Below are 18285 nucleotides of genomic sequence, written 5' to 3'. Positions count from 1 at the left end.
AGAAACAGAAGTGATGATGGTGGTGGTGGTGGTGGTGGTAAAGATGGTGGTAATAACACTAGTAGCAGTAGCAGTAATAGTAGTGCTAATACTAGTAGTAGCAGCAGTAGTAGTAATAGTGGTAGTAGTGGCAGCAGTAGCAGTAGTGATAGTAGCCATCATCATCATCATAGTAGAAGTAGTAGTAGTAAATTACCATCACTTTGCCTCTGCCATTATCTAACAATGCAACTTTGGAAAAGCCATTTTGTCTCAGTTTTTTCATTATAAAAACCAAATGTTAAATGAGAAGATTCCTAAGCTCTGAGGATTTCAGCTCTGATTTAGATGAATCTGATTTCATTATTACAACTACTCCTTGTGATTGAGAAGAACGCAAATCATCCATGCCCATTCACCCTGTAGGACTCTATTCCATGTGCTCCCACAATTCCTCCATAGGTAGTCTAACTCAACATGCAGACATTTCTTGACATCACATGAGTACCAATGGGATGCACAGGCTGTCCCTTGGTAATCTATTAGTCTCATACTATGACTATCCCACCTGTTTTTCTAATCATAAACCTCTGTGAGGATACTTTTTAAATTGCTTATCCTATACAATATTTAGTTACTAGTATGTAGCAGCTTCTTTACATTCATCATGCACCTCTCTATTCCTCTAAGTAATTTACAACTTTAGTTCTTCAGAAATTGAAGTATTTTATGACACTCAGCCACATACTATGTCTGCAATACTGATATTTAAAAGATAGCCTTTTGCTTCAGGGCAGTTAATGGATCATTATAAAACCATTATGAATATTTCCATTGTGACCACCTAGCCCACTATCATCTTATTTAATTCTGTCCCATTTCATCGTCCAACATCTTCTTCAACAATGTTTACCCAGGATATAGGCACTGACAGACTTACCCTAGGAATGATCTATCCAAGTGATTATCAAATGTGTGCTTTATCCACTTTGTTTTCTTGAATGAAGGGTTATTTCAAACTCTATTTTGAGTGAATAAATACTTCACAGAATAGGTTCTTGAATCTTATGGGGCTTGAAGCACTTAGCAGAACATCATAAAGGACTCACCATCTATGAGGGAGTCCTTTTTCCATCTAAAGACTTAATGAACACTATTTAATATATTGGCAAATATGTCTCCCTGTTTTATGTATAAATTGATATTAATTACTAGAGGATCTTCAAAAAGGGTTACTTCTGTTACATCTTTTGAGGGATCTTGTATGATTTTGATATATACACCGGAAACTCCATACTGGAAGAGAGACTTTAAGGCAGAATTTTGCTCTACTAAATCAAATATCAATTGAATAAAATGTTTTTATAGTCAATACACAATAAGCCTAGAAGAATTTTATGCTCTCTGTATCTTTCAATCAATCATATGACTAAAAGCTGTGGTCTGCTTTAAAACATCATCTGCAGAACCCCAGCATCTGTCCTTTCCTATACCTTCATCAAGGATGCACTTGATAGATACGTCAATTACTCTCATAAAGGCATCGTACAGATGATTAAGCAGGTCTACGAATATGTGATCATTGATATTCTAAACAGTGATGGCTCTAAACACAGAAGGAAAAATAGAGACAAAGCGGCAGTTATTCCTGCTTCTTGACTGGTAAGAAATTAAAATCTAACAAGCCTCTTCTGGCCCTCAGTATCTAACAACTTGATGGTGATGTCTAAACCATCCAGTCATTTTTTCCTGGCTTATCTAACCTAAATTATTTAGAAAAGCTTCAAATCCCACAAAAAGATTAAACACGCAAATTTTATTAGAACATAAAAATTGATAATTCTGATAGGAAATGTTCAGTGTGTTATCCTTAAGTCTAAGAGTCCTCATTTTTCCAACTTTAAATCAATCTCACTTCACATATTCCCTTTCCCTCCTCAAGCCCCCAAATATACATTTGGGACATGGATTTTATATTTTTTCATACAATGGGAACATTCCTAGAATTGCAATGAAATGATAGTTTCCCAGTATAGCTTGTCTATTTTTATTCATCGTGTGGAATAAACAAGTATTTTGCTTGGACTTGCAAACAGAAACCACAAAATCTGAGTGTGAGGGAGAGAGAGAGCAAGCGTGTGTATGTACATATGACAAGCTTTTGAAATTCTGAATTGTTCTACAGAGCTATTCAAGGGAAAGACATTCCACAGATCTGGGGAACTTGACCAAAAATAAGGGCATAGTTGGGCGATGGCAGCTTTGTGATGCTTGGACTCTATTCTGGTAGGATTCTTGCAAACATGATTTCAACATCATAAAACAAGATTTAATATTTTAGCATTTAGAGAACACAGTCCTACAGTAGATATCAAAATCTCTCTCTCACTAACACTGCTGTTTGTTGACTTAACACATTCCCAACTAATGCCAAAGTTATTTAAATGTCTTTTTCAAATTATCGTGTCCTTTTATAATGTGTTTAGTTGCTATTATCCAGTTTCTTTTAACCAAATAATGAATTGCTTGACGTATTTATATAAGAATAGTAACCTATTCTTTTAGAAGGTATATAACATCAACCTCTATCTTTCAACAACAAATGCCTACTTTTTCTCAGTCTGTTTTCAATTATTGTGTCAATATATTATTCTAAGCCTTTAGGTTTCTTTTCTCCAATAAAAGCCCTTGAATTTGTATAATGTAGAACTTAACAACCTTTCTTATCAACAAATTCCTTAAGAGAATATGGCCCAAGGAATCCACTGACATACACACTTCACTCTAGTTTCCATACCAAGACAGAAAGGTAGGAAGCCCTTTTATCCAATTTCTCCTCCTCCACCAGCAGGTTTGGCTTTCTGGAGAATTTCTTAGCCTTTGAGTTTTGACAACTTAAGTATCTTTTTAAAATTCTGTCAAATGTGAAAGATGACCCACATTAAGAATCCAATCCTCAATCCCTTCTCCTTCAGAAGAGGCAAATGCTCTTGCTTTTCATGAATAGTAGACAGTCCCTTCTTAGGATATGTTTTCTTACTAAGAAACCAATTCTTCAAGGTCATCACTCAAACTTTTAAATCTATTTTAAAACTCTCCCATCACATAATTCTTAAATTTCAGACCCTAATCACAACCAAAATTAATGGAAAATCTAAGTAGAAATAATAAAGACAATTGAAATCCAAAAGTAATTCTAAAATCTCATCTTATCAAGTTTTTTTTCTCCATAAAACCTTTAATAACAGATTTTTACACAAGAAGTAAGGCTGATCATTTTGCAAATCATTAACATCCACACAGATTGTTAGAGGCACCAAAAGGAGCTTGTCGAGAAAATAAACTCCTATTTCTAAAAGAACTACAGTCTTCTACCATGTGAAATACTAACCACACACCTCCATAAATGTGAACTCCTTGTTACTCTCTTTAGATTCTTCTTAGGGCTGTAGAAATTGGCCCACCTATACTCATTTCCATACAACCACCTGTTTCTTTTGGCTACAGTTTCTCATTATTCCTCAGTGCAATACTGAATTTCCCATACTAGTCTCATACCTTCTCTCATATATTTATCTTGCTGAAGCAAGCACAACAAAAGATCCATGTCATCTACGTGGATATTCCCTCTGTTAGTACAGACGGCAATCATCTCTGTCTTCCTCCTCCTTCTCTGAGATTTTTGTCCATGTTCTTCCATCAATGCACCACAGAAGATCTACCTAACATACTGAAAGCCTTTTGTTTATGCCAATGATACTTAAGCAAGAGTCCATTAATTTGTTTTGCTTTTTTTTTTCATATTTTGATGATAGTAATTCAACATGAGTTTCCTTTGTCATCCCATATATTTTATTTTATAAATATAAAACTATTATTCTGAGGAGTTTATAGGCTTTACCAGATTTCCAAAGGGTTCCATGACACACAGGAGGTTAAGAACCCCTACACTAGATTGTTTTACAATTTGAAAGCACCCACTGAAGGAAAAAAGCCTATATGTACAAAAATATTTACAGCAGATCTTTTAGTGGTGGCAAAGAATTAGAAACTGAGGGTATGTCCATCAACTGGGGAATGACTGAACAAGTTGTTGTATATGATTGTGATGGAATACTATTGTGGTGAAAGAGACTTACATGAAATCATGCAGAGCGAAATTATCAGCACCAGAAGAACACTGCACACAATAACAGCAATATTGTATGATGATCTGTAAATAATTTAGCTATTCTCAGCAATACAATGATCCAAGATAATTCTGAAGGGTTTATGATGAAAGGTGTTGTCCATCTCCAGAGACAGAACTGATGGAGTCTGAATTCAGATTGAAGATAATTTTTCCTTACTTTATTTTTCTTGAATTTTTATTTTTTTTGGTCTGTGTTTTCTTTCACAGCATGATTTACACGGAAATGTGTTCTGCATGACTACACATGCATAACTTATGTCAAATTACTTGCCTTCTCAATGAGAGGCATAGGGGAGGAAGGGAAAGAATTTGGAACTCAAGATTTGAAAAAAGAATTTTAAAATTGCTTTTACATGTAATTGGGAAAAATAATTTTTTTTAAATAAATAAAATAAAATTTTAAAATAAAAAAAGTTTTTAAGTACCAATTGAAAACTCATGCTCTATGTCTACTATGAAAGTGTTTTGCATAACTGCACATGTATAGCCTATATTGAGTTGCTTGCCTTTTCAATGAGGGTGGGTGGGGAGGGAGGAAGGGAGAAAATTTGGAACCCAAAGTTTTAAAAACACATGTTTAAAAAAAATGTTTTCACATGCAAAAAACAAAACAAAACAAAACAAAAAACTCACGCTCTACCAATAGAGAACCCCTTACTTATACTTCATGATCCATCTGATTATGTATTTCTTCAATGACATCTTTTATACAACATCATAAATGTGTTATCATTGGAAATATGCTCCAGCTTACTAGAACCCATCATGCACCTCTCTATAACTTTTACTCCCAGAAGATTGTAGCTCCCCACCAGCTCCTCCTTTTTCAGAATAAAAGAGAAAGGATGACATGGGCAATAATAGAAGCCCTCTTTGTACACAAGAAACCAAATTAAGATTCATCTAAGTTTCACCAGCCAGATTCAGTGAGTTTCCTGAACTTTTTTTATTTTTTAATACAGTGATAGGGAGAAAAAACCTGAGTACTAGGGGCGAGGAGAAACAATGAGGATAAAGTTGCCATCTACCAGACCAGGCTATGGGAGCAGCAGTGGTTAGGAACAGGGGGCACTGTCCCTTCTTCTTTCTCCAACATTCCTATTCATTATACCAATTCAGACCCTGTCCTGGATTAACATTAGGGCACAGTGAGTAGCAGGCAAGGGTAGAAGTAGAGGATTGCTGGGAAGAAAGATGAGGACCTGGGAAACATCGATGTCTTTAGCCATAAAGGTGAGGAGGACAGGGGGAAGGGAGAGATAATAGGGCATTGGGAGAAATTCCAGGCAGCAATATCTGGTAGAGATGTGTCTTTAGCCACTCAGTTGAAAATAATGTCCCCAGGTACTTGTTCTTATAAAAGAATAGGTAAATGTAAATGAAGAACTACCTATACTGTCTACTGTTCCCTTTTATCATTTACCTCATATTTTATTTTTGGGGATCCAACAACCTCTTTCAACATCTACTTATTTACATTCCGTTATGAATGTTCCCAGACATGATGAGCATACAACTTCCTGTTGTCAGGTAACAGTTTTTCAAGAAGCTAATGCCTTTTAGGAATGGCTTCAATGCACTTCACTTCTCTGTCTATTTATCCCCTTTTTCTGTCCAAATTTTAGGCATTCATCTTGGCTTAGAGATGTTGTTACAATGTGTTACCTCTAGAAAAAGGCTCTCTCATCAGTGTGCTTCTCTCTCAAATTCAGATAAAGGAAGAGGGAAGGAAAAGGAGATACAGGGAGAGAATGCAAGAGGGAGGCAGAAAGAGAAGAAGTAGGAGGATAAGGGAGAGGAGAAAAGGGAAAGAGAGGGGGAAAAGGAGAGGGGGTAGAGACTGGGGAGACGGAGACAAGGGAAAGGGGGAGCAGGAAGGAGGAAAGAGAGGGAAAAGGAGAGGGAGAAAAGGAAAAGGTAGAAAGGAAGGGGGAAAGAGGAAAGGGGAGAGAGAGGGACAGAAGGAGGAGAGGGGAAGGGAGATAGAAAGAGAAAGGAAAGGAGGAAAGAAGAAAGGAATGAGAAGAAAGGGGAAAGAAAGAAAAAAGAGAGAGAACAGAACAGAAGAGCAGAAGAGGAGAGAAGAACAGAAGAACAGAAGAGGAGGGAGAGAAGAGAGGGAGGATATGGGTGAGAAGGAGAGGGTGGGAGAGGAAAAAGGAAAGGAGAGAGAACAGAGAGAGGAGAGGAAAAAGGGAAGATATACTGGAGATATGGACAGAGACACGTATGATAATATGGAGAGATGGATGGTTAAAGAGGCACAGAAATAGATGGCAGAATAACAGGAGACCCAGGATGACTATGTGAGTATGTGAACGAGTGAATATATGCCTGCACAGCCTGTTCTTACATTTTTTTCTCTTGGCTTGCCCCTGGAAAGAGAAGAGTGAGGAGGCTTTCTCTTTGCCTTGACTTTCTAGTTCTTGCGCTCACGTAGCCAGAGCCTAGGCCCTCCTTTGGCCTAAAAGGGAGGCAAAGAAGGCAGTGAGCAAGGTAAGAAGGCAAGAAGAGAATGAGCAAGAGAGTGTGTGTGTGTGTGTGTGTGTGTGTGAATTATATAGAAAAATATTAGATTACATAGATTACGTGATCCATATGAAGAGGGGGAGGGAAGAAGAAGAGCAGGGGAGGGAGACAGAGACAAAGACAGATGAGAAAGGAGGCGAGAGAGGTGGAGTGAGAGTACAGGACAGAGTGGGAGGGAGAAAGAGAATATAAGAGAGAGAGAGAGAGTCCAGCTCTTATTTTTTTTCTTGGTTTCCCCCTAAGAATATGCCCAGGAACAAGACCAGGGAAAAGTAAGAACAATGTCACAGAGACATACCTTTCACTTACTATCATTATACAAAGGAAAAAAAAAGAAAAATAAAAGAAACTAGTCACTTGTGAAGACAACAGAGAAAAAAAAAACACTAATAAAAAATACAATGAAAAAGAGACAATGGGACAATTCCCAAAAGAAAGAGGAGGGAATGAGATGATAGGCATAAATGTCCAACTCTTTGTGACCCTATTTAGGGTTTTCCTGCCAAAGATACTGGAATGGTTTGCCATTTCCTTCTCCAGCTCATTTTACAGATGAGGGAAGTGAGGCAAACAGGGTTAAGTGACTTCCCCAGAGTCACACAGCTAATAAGTATCTGAGGCTAGATTTGAACTCAGAAAGATGAGTCTTCCTAACTCCAGGCCCTGCAACTCTGTCCACATTGCCACCTGGCTGCCTAATGATGCTTATTAGGTCCGAGTATAAACTCATTTTGCTGTAGGTGTGTGGTTAAATACCAGTTTTCAGGACTAACTCATATAAAGCTTTTAATTTTTCTGCATTTGATTGTCATCAATGGAGCTGTATAATCATTAGGCAAATAAACATGGAATGTAGCAATATAACCTCGTTGAACAAATCAATTCAATAATGTAACTGAAGAACACAGAAAGCATATAAATAATCTTGGGAGAAGACAAAAGAAAAAGCAGCATGAATGCAGAACCCTACCTGTTGTGGACACGACATTCTCTGGGCTCTCACCACATAGCTTTGACAACAAACTGGTCTTGCCAGCACCCGAGAGGCCTATGCAGACCAAGTCATACTCTGGTCGTGGAGGAGGGGGTCCCTTGCAGCAAAATGCTCGAAAACACTGAGAAGAGAGGAAAAAAAACATGGCTTTTAAAGTCTATGGCAACAAAATGGGACAGCATTTTGAATAACTGAGCATATCTCTTTTTTATCCTATGTCACTAACAAAGCTGATTTTGTAGAACCCATTTTAAGTCATGGCAACTGAGTAGCACAGTGGATAGAGCAATGGGCCTGGACTCGGGAGAAACTGAGTACAAATCTGTCCTTTGACATTTACTAGGTGAGTGATCCTGGACAAGTCACTTAACCCTGTTTGCCTCAGTTTCCCCATCTGCAAAATGAGCTGGAAAAGGAAACAGAAAACTATTCTAGCATCACTGCCAGGAAAACTTCAAATGGTGTCCTGAAGAGTCAGACACTATTGAACAACAATTTTGTGTCATCTGAGAGTATTTCCTCATTGTTAAACATGAAAATACACTGCAAACAACACTATTTCCCCTTTCCCAGAGACCACAGAAATTCACATCCAATCTGGGGAAACAGGTTTACACAGAGGCAAAAACAGGGAAGCGTAAATCAGTCTCAAATTACTTCCAATCCACAGCATGACTGGAGAACTGATGGGCTCCAGGGTCATACAAAAATGCTGGACTCTATTTGAAGATATCTCCAAAAATACCATGCTGGACCAGACCAAACTTCCTGGACCTTCCCCAGAAAAGTTCCCAATCTTTGGGACAGTCCTAAAATCAGCCAGATGTATTATTATAACCATGAGTTTGAAAGAGGCTTCAACTTGAATACATTCCTCAGTACAAAGTAGCCCTCCAATTACAGGGCTATATTAGGGCCAAAGCAATGTTCACTCATATCAGTTTGCCTCAGTATGGGATTATAAATGATCTTTCTGAGTTCAAATCCAGCATCAGACACTTACTAGAGGTGTGGGCAAGTCAGCTTAACCCTGCTTGTTTCAGCTCCTCATCTATAAAATGAGCTGGAGATAGAAATAGCAAACCCCTCCAGCATCTTTGCCAAGAAAACCCCAGATGGAGTCATGGAAAGTCAGACACAAGTGAAACTGAACAACTGCTTGATTTAGGTATAGGGTTGTTTTTTTGTTTTGTTTTTGGGTTTGAGGGGTTTTTGGCCATATTTCTATCAGACTAGCAAATTTAATTTCTATAATTATCAGTTTTTCAGTTTGAAACTTATTTCAATTCAACAAACATTTAACAAACACTTACTGTGCAAGGCACTCTGCTAGGGCTCATCCAGTTGAGTCTATGTATTACATACGTAGAATTCTGTGGTATTTAAAATCAACTAGGTAAATAATAAAGGGCCAATAATAGGGCCACCCCAAGGACAACATGTTCTCTTAGACCTCCTCCACCAGGAGCTTCATTCTTATTGTCTACGCCAATTCCATTTCCTATTACAATGATTCCTATTTGAGGGCTTTATAACACATCAAGTATAAGGGACAACTGAATACTACTGAAAACTAAACTAGCCAGATAGTCCTTTTTTCCCCCTAATGTTATTGAACAAAGAACACAAAATATCAGCAATGAAAGGGCCCTAACTCTCTTGTTTTATAAAATAGAAAACTGAGGCTCAGTTACAAGTGATTTGCCTAAGGAAACAAATGCAATTATTAGCAGAATCAAATATCTCTTAGTCAAGTGCTCTTTCTACAATATACTGCAAAATCTCTAGAAACATGAATAATAATAGCTAACAGTTATAAAGCTTTCTATGGCTTGCAAAGTGCTTTAAATAGAATCTCAGTCAAATACTAAAAGCACTATAATGTAAATGCTACTATTATCCCCATTTTGAACAAATGAGGAAACTGAGGTAGTAAGAAGTTAAGTTACTTGCCCATGGTGACACAACTAGTATCTGAGGTAGGAATTTGAACTCAGGTCTTTCTGATTCCAAGTCTAACACACTCTATCACTGTGACACCTTCTGTAAGGAGCTTTTCTTAGTTCTCCTCACTACTAGTCATTCCTTCTGAGATAACCTCATATTTACATTGTATATAACTTAGATATACATAGCAGTTTACATGTTGTCTTCTTTGTTAGAATCTGAGAGCTCCTTGAAGGCAAAGACCATGTTTTTGCCCCTTTTTATATCCCCAGCACTTATGACATGGAGTGCCTGATAGATAGTAAACACTAACTAAACTCTTGTTGACTGACTAATACATTTTTGATGGAATAGCAACTGGTGTGATTATTCAAAAATCTAATGGAACAAAAATGCATCCAAATCATTTTCTGAACAAATTTCATCTAATTTCTTTTTTCTCTGTCTAATGGCACAAATTAATATAACTGAAATGAGTAATTTTAGTTGATCTTTGATACTTCTCATGATTTTGATACCATTACCTAAGGAGTCTTCATGGTTCATAAAAACATGAAAAATAATGCTGTTCCAGAGCAAAAGGCTATGAAGTTATTTTCTTAAAAAAAAATCACATCCAATAAAATATCACAAAACTTTTAACTGATTTTGCCTGATTAAAATTTGCATTTTTTTTTCAGAACACACATGAATAGATAAAGAAGGAATGCCTCCAAACTTTTATCTTCTAATCAGCCTGAAGCTATCAGCGCCCTGCAATAAAAATACCTCTGAATAAGTGTTTCTGTCAGTAAGTATTCCTAGAGCACCTTCAGGAAACATGGTCAAGATCAGACCTCAACCTATAACTTCAAAAGGTTTATAATTTTAAAGAGGAGAGACAAGTACATACAATTAACATAAATAGGTACTGAAATCCCTGAATTGCTGTTTACAATAAAAGCATATTTGGGAGAACACTTTCCATTCAAGGGATTTGGTTTTGGTTTTGTTGGTTGGTGAGTTTTCGTTTTTCATATCTTACTAATATATTACAAAGCAAAAGGCTAATCAGAGAAAGTATTCTAAAGGAAGCCAGAGCCAGGCTTTACATTCTTATTGCAATTCAATTCAACAAAAGTATTAACTGAACAAGCATGGTGCAATAAAAAGATTGTAAGTTGCATATTAAAAAGGCTCTGCATTCAAATCCTCTTTGACTCTACTACCTCTGTGATAGTAGTAACAGTAGCACTACTAACAGCAGTAACAGTAGCAATAGCAGCAGCAGCAGCAGCAGTAGAAATAGTAGTAGTAGTAGTAATAGTAGTAGTATCAATAGCAGTTACAGTGGTAGCAAAAACAGTTACAACAGCAACAACAGTAACAGTTAACAATAGTAGCAGCAGTAGTAATAGCAGTATTAATAGTAGTAACAGTGGGGTCGCTAGGTGGCGCAGTAGATAGAGCTCAGGCCTTGGAGTCAGGAGGACCTGAGGTCAAATCCGGCTTCAGACACATGACAATTACTAGCTGTGTGACCCTGGGCAAGTCACTTAACCCTGGCTGCCTCACTAAAATAAAAAAAAAAAAGTAGTAACACTGGTAGCAACAACAGTAGCAATAGCTGTAATAATAACAGTAACAATAGCCAGCAGTAACAGTCACAGTAACAGGAAAATCACTTAACCTCCCAGGACCTTAGTTTCCTTAACTATAAATTTAAAAAAGGGTTGGACTATATTGATTCTGAAATCCATCCCATCTCTAGATATATGATCCTATGATCCCATACCAACTACATGTACAAGGCAAGGCAATGCTACACAATGACAAAAATCTAATAGTCCTGGAGAAGGATACTGATAAATAAATGCAGGGTGATTTAAAGAAGGAAGAAGAGTAATAATTAAAAAGGGTGGGAATGAGGTAAGGTTTTATAGAAGACAGTCAACCTTCCATGAAGTGGATAAGGTCTAGGAGAAATGAGAAGGGAGTGTATTCCAGAGACAGAAGGAAGGGGCAACTTACTCAAAAGCCCCAAGTAGGGAAATGGACTAATGAGTTCAGGGGACAACTAGCTGCCTCAACAACTAGCTGCCTAGTTAGTGTCCACCCCAGGGAAAAATGTAAAATATATAGCGAAAGTTGGGGATGGAGCCAGATTATGAAAGATGCTAAGTATCAAGGTAAGGAGTTTGTGTTTTATCTAGTATAAATTATTCCTCTTCTCATGACACACCTGGACCTTAGGAGATATGCTGCTCCTTATTCCCCTTGGTCATTCTTCACCATCACACTCCATTGCCATTACCCTTGAAACCCACTCTCCTTTGAGGTACATTCCATTAGTCCTTTTTCCAGATCTTTATCAATGTAACATACTGGCCACCAGCGTGCATTTATAAAGAGCTTTAAGGTTTGCAAAGTGTTTTAGAAATATTCTATCATTTGACCCTGAAACAACCCTGGGAAGTAGGTACTAATTATTACCTTCATTTGACAGATGAGAAAACTGAGACAGAAGTTAAGTGGCTTGCCCAGGGTCACACAGCTAAAAAGTGTCTGTGGCTGGATTTGAATGCAGGTATTCCTGAATCCAGACCCAAATCCAAACTGAGTCCCAGTGTTACACAATAAATCCTTAATTAGAATCTTTAATACTTTTAATTTGAATTTTTAATAAAAAGAAATTTGTTCTGTGAAGTTTAGATTCGGTAAAAGGGCTGCACTTGACTTAGAGAGACATGTGGCCTCGAGACCACAGGTTTCCCCACCCCTGGATAGCATAATCTTACATAATATTACATGGAAAGTTTTTAGTCAACACAGTAACAGTAACAAACAATAAGCAGTGTTAAAGAACCTTGCCCATAGAATCAGAAAGCCCTCAGTTCAAAAAATCAATTCCACTTATTAGTTATGTGATATGAACAAGACACTTGATACCCCTTAGACTCAGTTTCCTCATCTGGAAAAACAATACAACTTGTACTAAAATCAATAAGCATTTAATAAATGCCTATTGCATGCTAGGCACTGTGCCAAGCACTGATCCTGAGGATAAAAAAAAAAAAAGAAAATGGATGTGAAAATGCTTTTATAAGTTGTGAAGAGCATATCAAATGTAACTTGATACTACTCATCATCAATGAGTTAAATTAAAATCTAGCAACTGCTTAAGAGGATAAAGTTGAGACTTCCCACTGATCTTAACCCACAGTAGCTGAACAGAACAAGGGATTACTCACAGGGCTATCCTCAAGTCCACTTCCAAGGACAATTCACTACAGGCCTATTTGCCATCTTTGCCCCAGTTATGGAATGAATGATAAGTTAGACGTTTTTCCTTTAAGGTCAGTTTCCACTGTAGCAGCTGGCAGGGTGGAGAATTTCAGATAATAAGAGTCACTACTCCACAGATTGTGAATGGAGCTTTGAGGGCCCCTTTTTTATGTTCAGGGTTCATGCCCTCTACTCTTATTCCTCTGAGTCCTCTGCTTTCCTCAGTACTACTGCCAGCTTTGGTGATACAACTAACTTGCTTTTCTCACCACCCCTAGATCTCTGCAACTTAACAAGGTTGAAATAATGAGAGGGTTGTTAAGCCCCTGAATGACTCATGAGAGTCGATGGTCAAAGGATGGGGGGGGGGAGCTACCTCCAGCTTCTGTTAGCATCCAGAACCCCCATAAGAAGCAAGTAACTGCTGTTACTTAACTCACACCACAGAATAAATCCAATCTCTAATTGGCTGGAACAGACTTACAAGATCTATAAATTTTTCATAGGACGACAAGAAAACGACTAATGGAAGCTTGCTCCACACCTTCTGAGGTTCATCTGGTTCCAGGAGTGCAGGGTTTGAACCCAGGAAATCTCTCTTTATTACACAGCTGCCACAAGAAATGGAATCCAGGCCCCCAATGTGTTATTTTCATCCATAGTTTGTTCACCCACTCAACAGGGCCCCTAGTTCCGGCCTTGTGAACGCCTGTGTCCTCCTAGCTAGGATTAGGCTTTGATCCCATCTCAAGAGTCAAATTTTTAGTGGTCCTTATACAGCTATTCCCTTCGGTGTTTTTCTTGTTGGACCCTATCAGTTCTAACAAGTCTTCCCTGAATACTGGGGCTCAAAATTGCACATACAATCACAGCTACAGATACATCATGGTGCTGTATACAAGCAAAGGTCAATGTTTTCTGACTTTCTCTAAGCCCCATGCTTAACTGAAGTAATATCATCCTATTGCTATTACAGATTTCCTTTTTTTTAAGCCTTCTTTACATAATCTTGTCAAGATTTTTAAAAATCTAAATTATATACCTGGGTTCCCCTCCCTTACCCTGTTTCCTTGCCCTCTGTTGAAGAAATCTAGTATAAACTATCAACAAAATGGACTGGTATGACCTGGACTAAATTACATTTAGAGCACTCATGTTATTACTGATAGTACGTACTTCAGGCAACTCACAAAGTTTTACCCAGTCAATATCCTTCCTGACATATTGTAGGATTTTCAACTTGGTTTACCCAATTATGAACTTCAAGAGGCCTCCCTATTTCTCTACCTTGTCTCTAAGGGTTACTCTGCCTTTAAGCATAAGCCATTCTTTTGGGATACTATATAGTAATCTTCCCCAAGACCCCAAAGTCATTCCTTCTGCCTGGCAAAGTTCTTGTCCTGATAAGTGCTTAAAGAAATTGAATTTTATGTGATTGATTACCTCCCTGTTTAACTTGCATTTACTTTAGAAAATATGCTATATAGCATACAGGTAGATTATAACTGATGATATATAGTGTTTATGAATGTTATGGTGTTTTTAAATAAACATATGACTCAAAAATATTGCATCCTATTATAACATTTGTTTATGGGAAAATGAGCTTGCATTTATATTGGAAATGTAAGAGGCCTGGTTATGAAGAGCTTTAAATGCCACACGAAGGCCTTTATATCCCAGAGGTAATAGGGAGCCACTGGGATTTACTGAGGATGGAGATAGCAGAGACAAAACTACCCTTTCAGAAAATCACTTTGGAAGCTAAATGGAGGATGAATTGGAGAGGCAAGAAACATGAAGCAGAGAGGCCAATTAGAAGACTATTGTAATCATGCAGATGAGAGTTAATGAGACCCTGAACTAGGATGGTGGTTGTGTAAGAAGAGGACATATATGAGAGATGGTATAGAGAAGAAATTACAAGTTTTGATAATGGATTAGATATATGGGATGAGTTGAGGATGATACCAAGGTTACAAGCCTGGGTGACTAGAATGATGGTGGTGCTATTGATCCTTACAGGGAAGTTCGGAAGAGGGGATGATTTGGAAGGAGAGATAACGAGTTCTTTTTTCGTACATTTTGTACATTGTAGTTTGAGAATTCTATAGGACAACCATTAGAGATGTACAACAGGCAGTTGAGGCTATGGAACTGGAGTTCAGAAGAGCAGTTAGAGCTGCACAAAGTCATCTGGGAATCATCTACCTATGGATAAGATTTGAATCCATGGGAGCTAATATCATCAAATGGAATTGTGGAGGAAAGAAAGAAGAGGCACTGGATCAAGCCAGGGCATAGATACACCCACAGTCAAAAGAATGATATGAAGGAAGGCCCAGCAAAAGAAAATTACAAGAAGTAGTCCCATATGTAGGAGAACCAGAAGAGAAAATATCAAGGAAGAAAGGGTGGTCAATAATTTGAAACGCTAAGGAGTTCAAGAAAAAAGAGGGAATTTTAAAAGACCATAAAATGTGGCAATTGAGAGATCACTGATAACCTTGATCCAACTACTTCTAGAAGACTGTGTTCAGTTCTGGGAACCACAGTTTAGGAAGGTAGGAGCCAAGAAGCATCCAGAGAAAAAGGCCTTGAGACCATGTCAAGTGAAGGACACTTAAGGGAAGATGCTTAATTTTGAGAAGACTTAGGGAAATGATAAGTTTTATTCAAGTTTCTGAAGAGCTATTATGTGGAAGATGGAGAACAACAAGGTCAATGAGTAGAAGCTACAAAGCAACAAATTTATTCTTGATGTCAGGAATTAACATGTAGATTACTGTTTTTTGTTGAGTCATTTCAGTCATGTTTGACTCTTCAAGACCCCATCTGAGGGTTTTCTTGGCAAAGATACTGGAGCAGTTTGCCATTTCTTTTGCCAGTTCATTTTATAGATGAGCAAACTGAGACAAATAGGATTAAGTGACTTACCCAGGGTCATACAACTACAAGTGTCTGGAGCCATATTTTTTAACTCATAAAGAGGAGTCTTCCTGACACCAGGCCTGGCACTCTAACCACTGCACCACCTTTTGTTGTTCAGTCATTTCAGTCATGTCTGATTCTTTGTGAGCCCACTTGGGGTTTTCTTGCCAAAGATACTGGAGTAGTTTGCCACTTCCTTCTCCAGCTCATTTTACAGATGAGGAAACTGAGGCAAACAGGGTTAAGTGACTAACACCCTAATTTTTGGAACTTAATAATGGATTTCTTTGTTTTCCCCATATTCATCAGAACGTTGACCTTTGTGATATTGTGCTCATTACGACGTTATGGTTCACACACAAATATTTTCTGTATTAATGCTTGGTCACCACTAAGGACTAAGCTCAGCAGTGGATGAAGGTAATTTTGTTCTCTTAATTATAATTTCCAATATGACTAATAATGATAGACATTATGGCATGGTGGATTAAGTGTTAAACTGGGAATCAGGAAGACTTGGGTTCAAATCATGCCTCTTTACACTTAATAGGTGTGTGACCACAGTTACTAAGTCACTTACCCTTCTGATCCTTAGTTATTTCATCTGCAAAATGAGGAAAACAATACCTATTAAAGTATCTCCCTCATGGGGTATTTATTAGGCACAAATTAAATAATGTGTATAAAACAATTTTCAAAATTCAAGTGCCATATAAAATCAATTATCATTATTTTTATTTGATTATATAGAAAGCAAATAAATGTCTCCTCAAAGAATTTATCATCTAAAAATAAGAAATCCAATTATTCATAGGTATACTCTTTAAGAGTTATATAATATTTAACAAAATATGTTATATTATGCAATATATATGAATATACTATATACATACCTACTAGAATTAAAGAAAATACTGGCCAAAAAAAGTGTTTTAGAGAAGAAAATAATATAATATAAATAACAATTTATAAAATCTGATCCTGGCAATAGTTCCTAAAACTGGACAAAAATGTTAAATTGTTTTTCTCTTTAGAACATGATATGCTTTATTTAAACAAGACTACGATCTGATTTTAACTCACTTTGGTCTCCAGCCTTCACTATACCAAGATCCAGTGGGCTTCTCTCCTAATGCAGCACTTGTTTTTATCGAGGGTAAGCATCTGGAAGAGCCAAATTGCAGAGCGTGCAGCGAGCTCCGCAAACTTCCCCAAACAGATCTAGAAAATGAACTAGACCGAATCCTGATGGAGATTCCAGAAAATGTCACCGTGAATCATTTGTCCAGCCCAGCTCAGCAAAAAGAAATTGACCAAGAAGTCTGCGGACACCAAGAGCACCCCTCTAGGGAGCTGTATACCAGGGCAAAAGACGGTCCCTGACCCTTACAGGACACCTCCCAGACCACATCATGACACCATGATGGGGACAGGTGCCAACTAGCAGCTTTGTCACCCACTCCCCAGTCCTGGGGCACAGATCCAGGGCAGAGTGAGAAAAGAACCTGCATAGGGATATGGTACATATCTAGGAGAGAGGGAGGAGAGTGGAGTGAGAAAGAGAATGGCGACAGAAGGATAGAGGCTGTCAGAAGGGTGGGGGTCCCCAGTAGGGAGGTCCTGTGTAGAAAACCAACAAAAGAAGAAGTTCAAAATGCCAGTAGCATGGGGCAGATAGGTGGCGCAGTGGACAGAGCACCAGCCCTGAAGTCAGGAGGACCTAAGTTCAAATCCAGCCTCAGACCAAACACTTGACACTTACTAGCTGTATGACCCTGGGCAAGTCACTTAACCCCAACTGCCAAAAAAAAAAAAAATGCCAGCAGCAGCAGCAGCATGTGGCTCAGACCCCAGGCATACAACAGGATGTCGTTTCCACAATATAGGCCAGCCTGCAGAGAAATAACCAAGGAAGGAATCTCTGACCAAAGTGGAGCCTACAATTTTGCCAGTCTGAACCAACAGAGTTTTCCAGCTGACTGAGAGAGGCTGAGACCAATAGCAACCTACTATTGCACAGAATCAAACCCAGGTCAGGAACTTACAGACATTGGGGGAGGAGGGTGTGGAGAGAATGAAAAAGGGAGGGTTATGGACGATCAGACTATGCCCTGGATCAGACCACTTTAAGAGCACTAACAGCTTTCAAGTCCCTGAGATGCTGGAACAACACAACACTCAATACCTCAAGAAAGTACCAACATCACTTATGTGAAAATGTGTTTAATAGGAATGTATATGTATAGCCTATATCATACTGTGTGCCATCTTGGGGAGGGAGGTAGGGATAGAAAGGGAGAAAAATTTAAAACTTAAAAGCTTATGGAAGTGATTGTTCATAAATGAAAATAAAATTATATATATACATATATATGTATATATATGTATATATACATATACACAGAGAGAGAGAGAGAGAGAGAGAGAGAGAGAGAGAGAGAGAGAGAGA

General features: G+C 38.0%; 1 protein-coding gene across 9 annotated transcripts in view; it reads right to left on the bottom strand.

Moving 5' to 3' along the window:
- The window catches only part of ARL15 (ADP ribosylation factor like GTPase 15), a 483734-nt gene that overhangs the window by 318053 nt on the left and 147396 nt on the right, over positions 1-18285 (bottom strand). For all 9 annotated transcript variants that reach the window (XM_027863576.1, XM_027863578.1, XM_027863579.1 and 6 more), the window contains one exon: positions 7671-7815. In XM_027863576.1, coding sequence (XP_027719377.1) covers positions 7671-7815 — 145 coding nt within the window. The remainder of the gene's footprint in view (positions 1-7670; positions 7816-18285) is intronic.

The sequence above is a fragment of the Vombatus ursinus genome, unplaced genomic scaffold (assembly GCF_900497805.2).
Source record: "Vombatus ursinus unplaced genomic scaffold, bare-nosed wombat genome assembly UNPS02014772.1, whole genome shotgun sequence".
NCBI lineage: Eukaryota > Metazoa > Chordata > Mammalia > Diprotodontia > Vombatidae > Vombatus > Vombatus ursinus.
The sequence above is the reverse complement of the archived record's forward strand: the minus strand, read 5'-3'. Positions and strand labels throughout refer to the sequence as shown.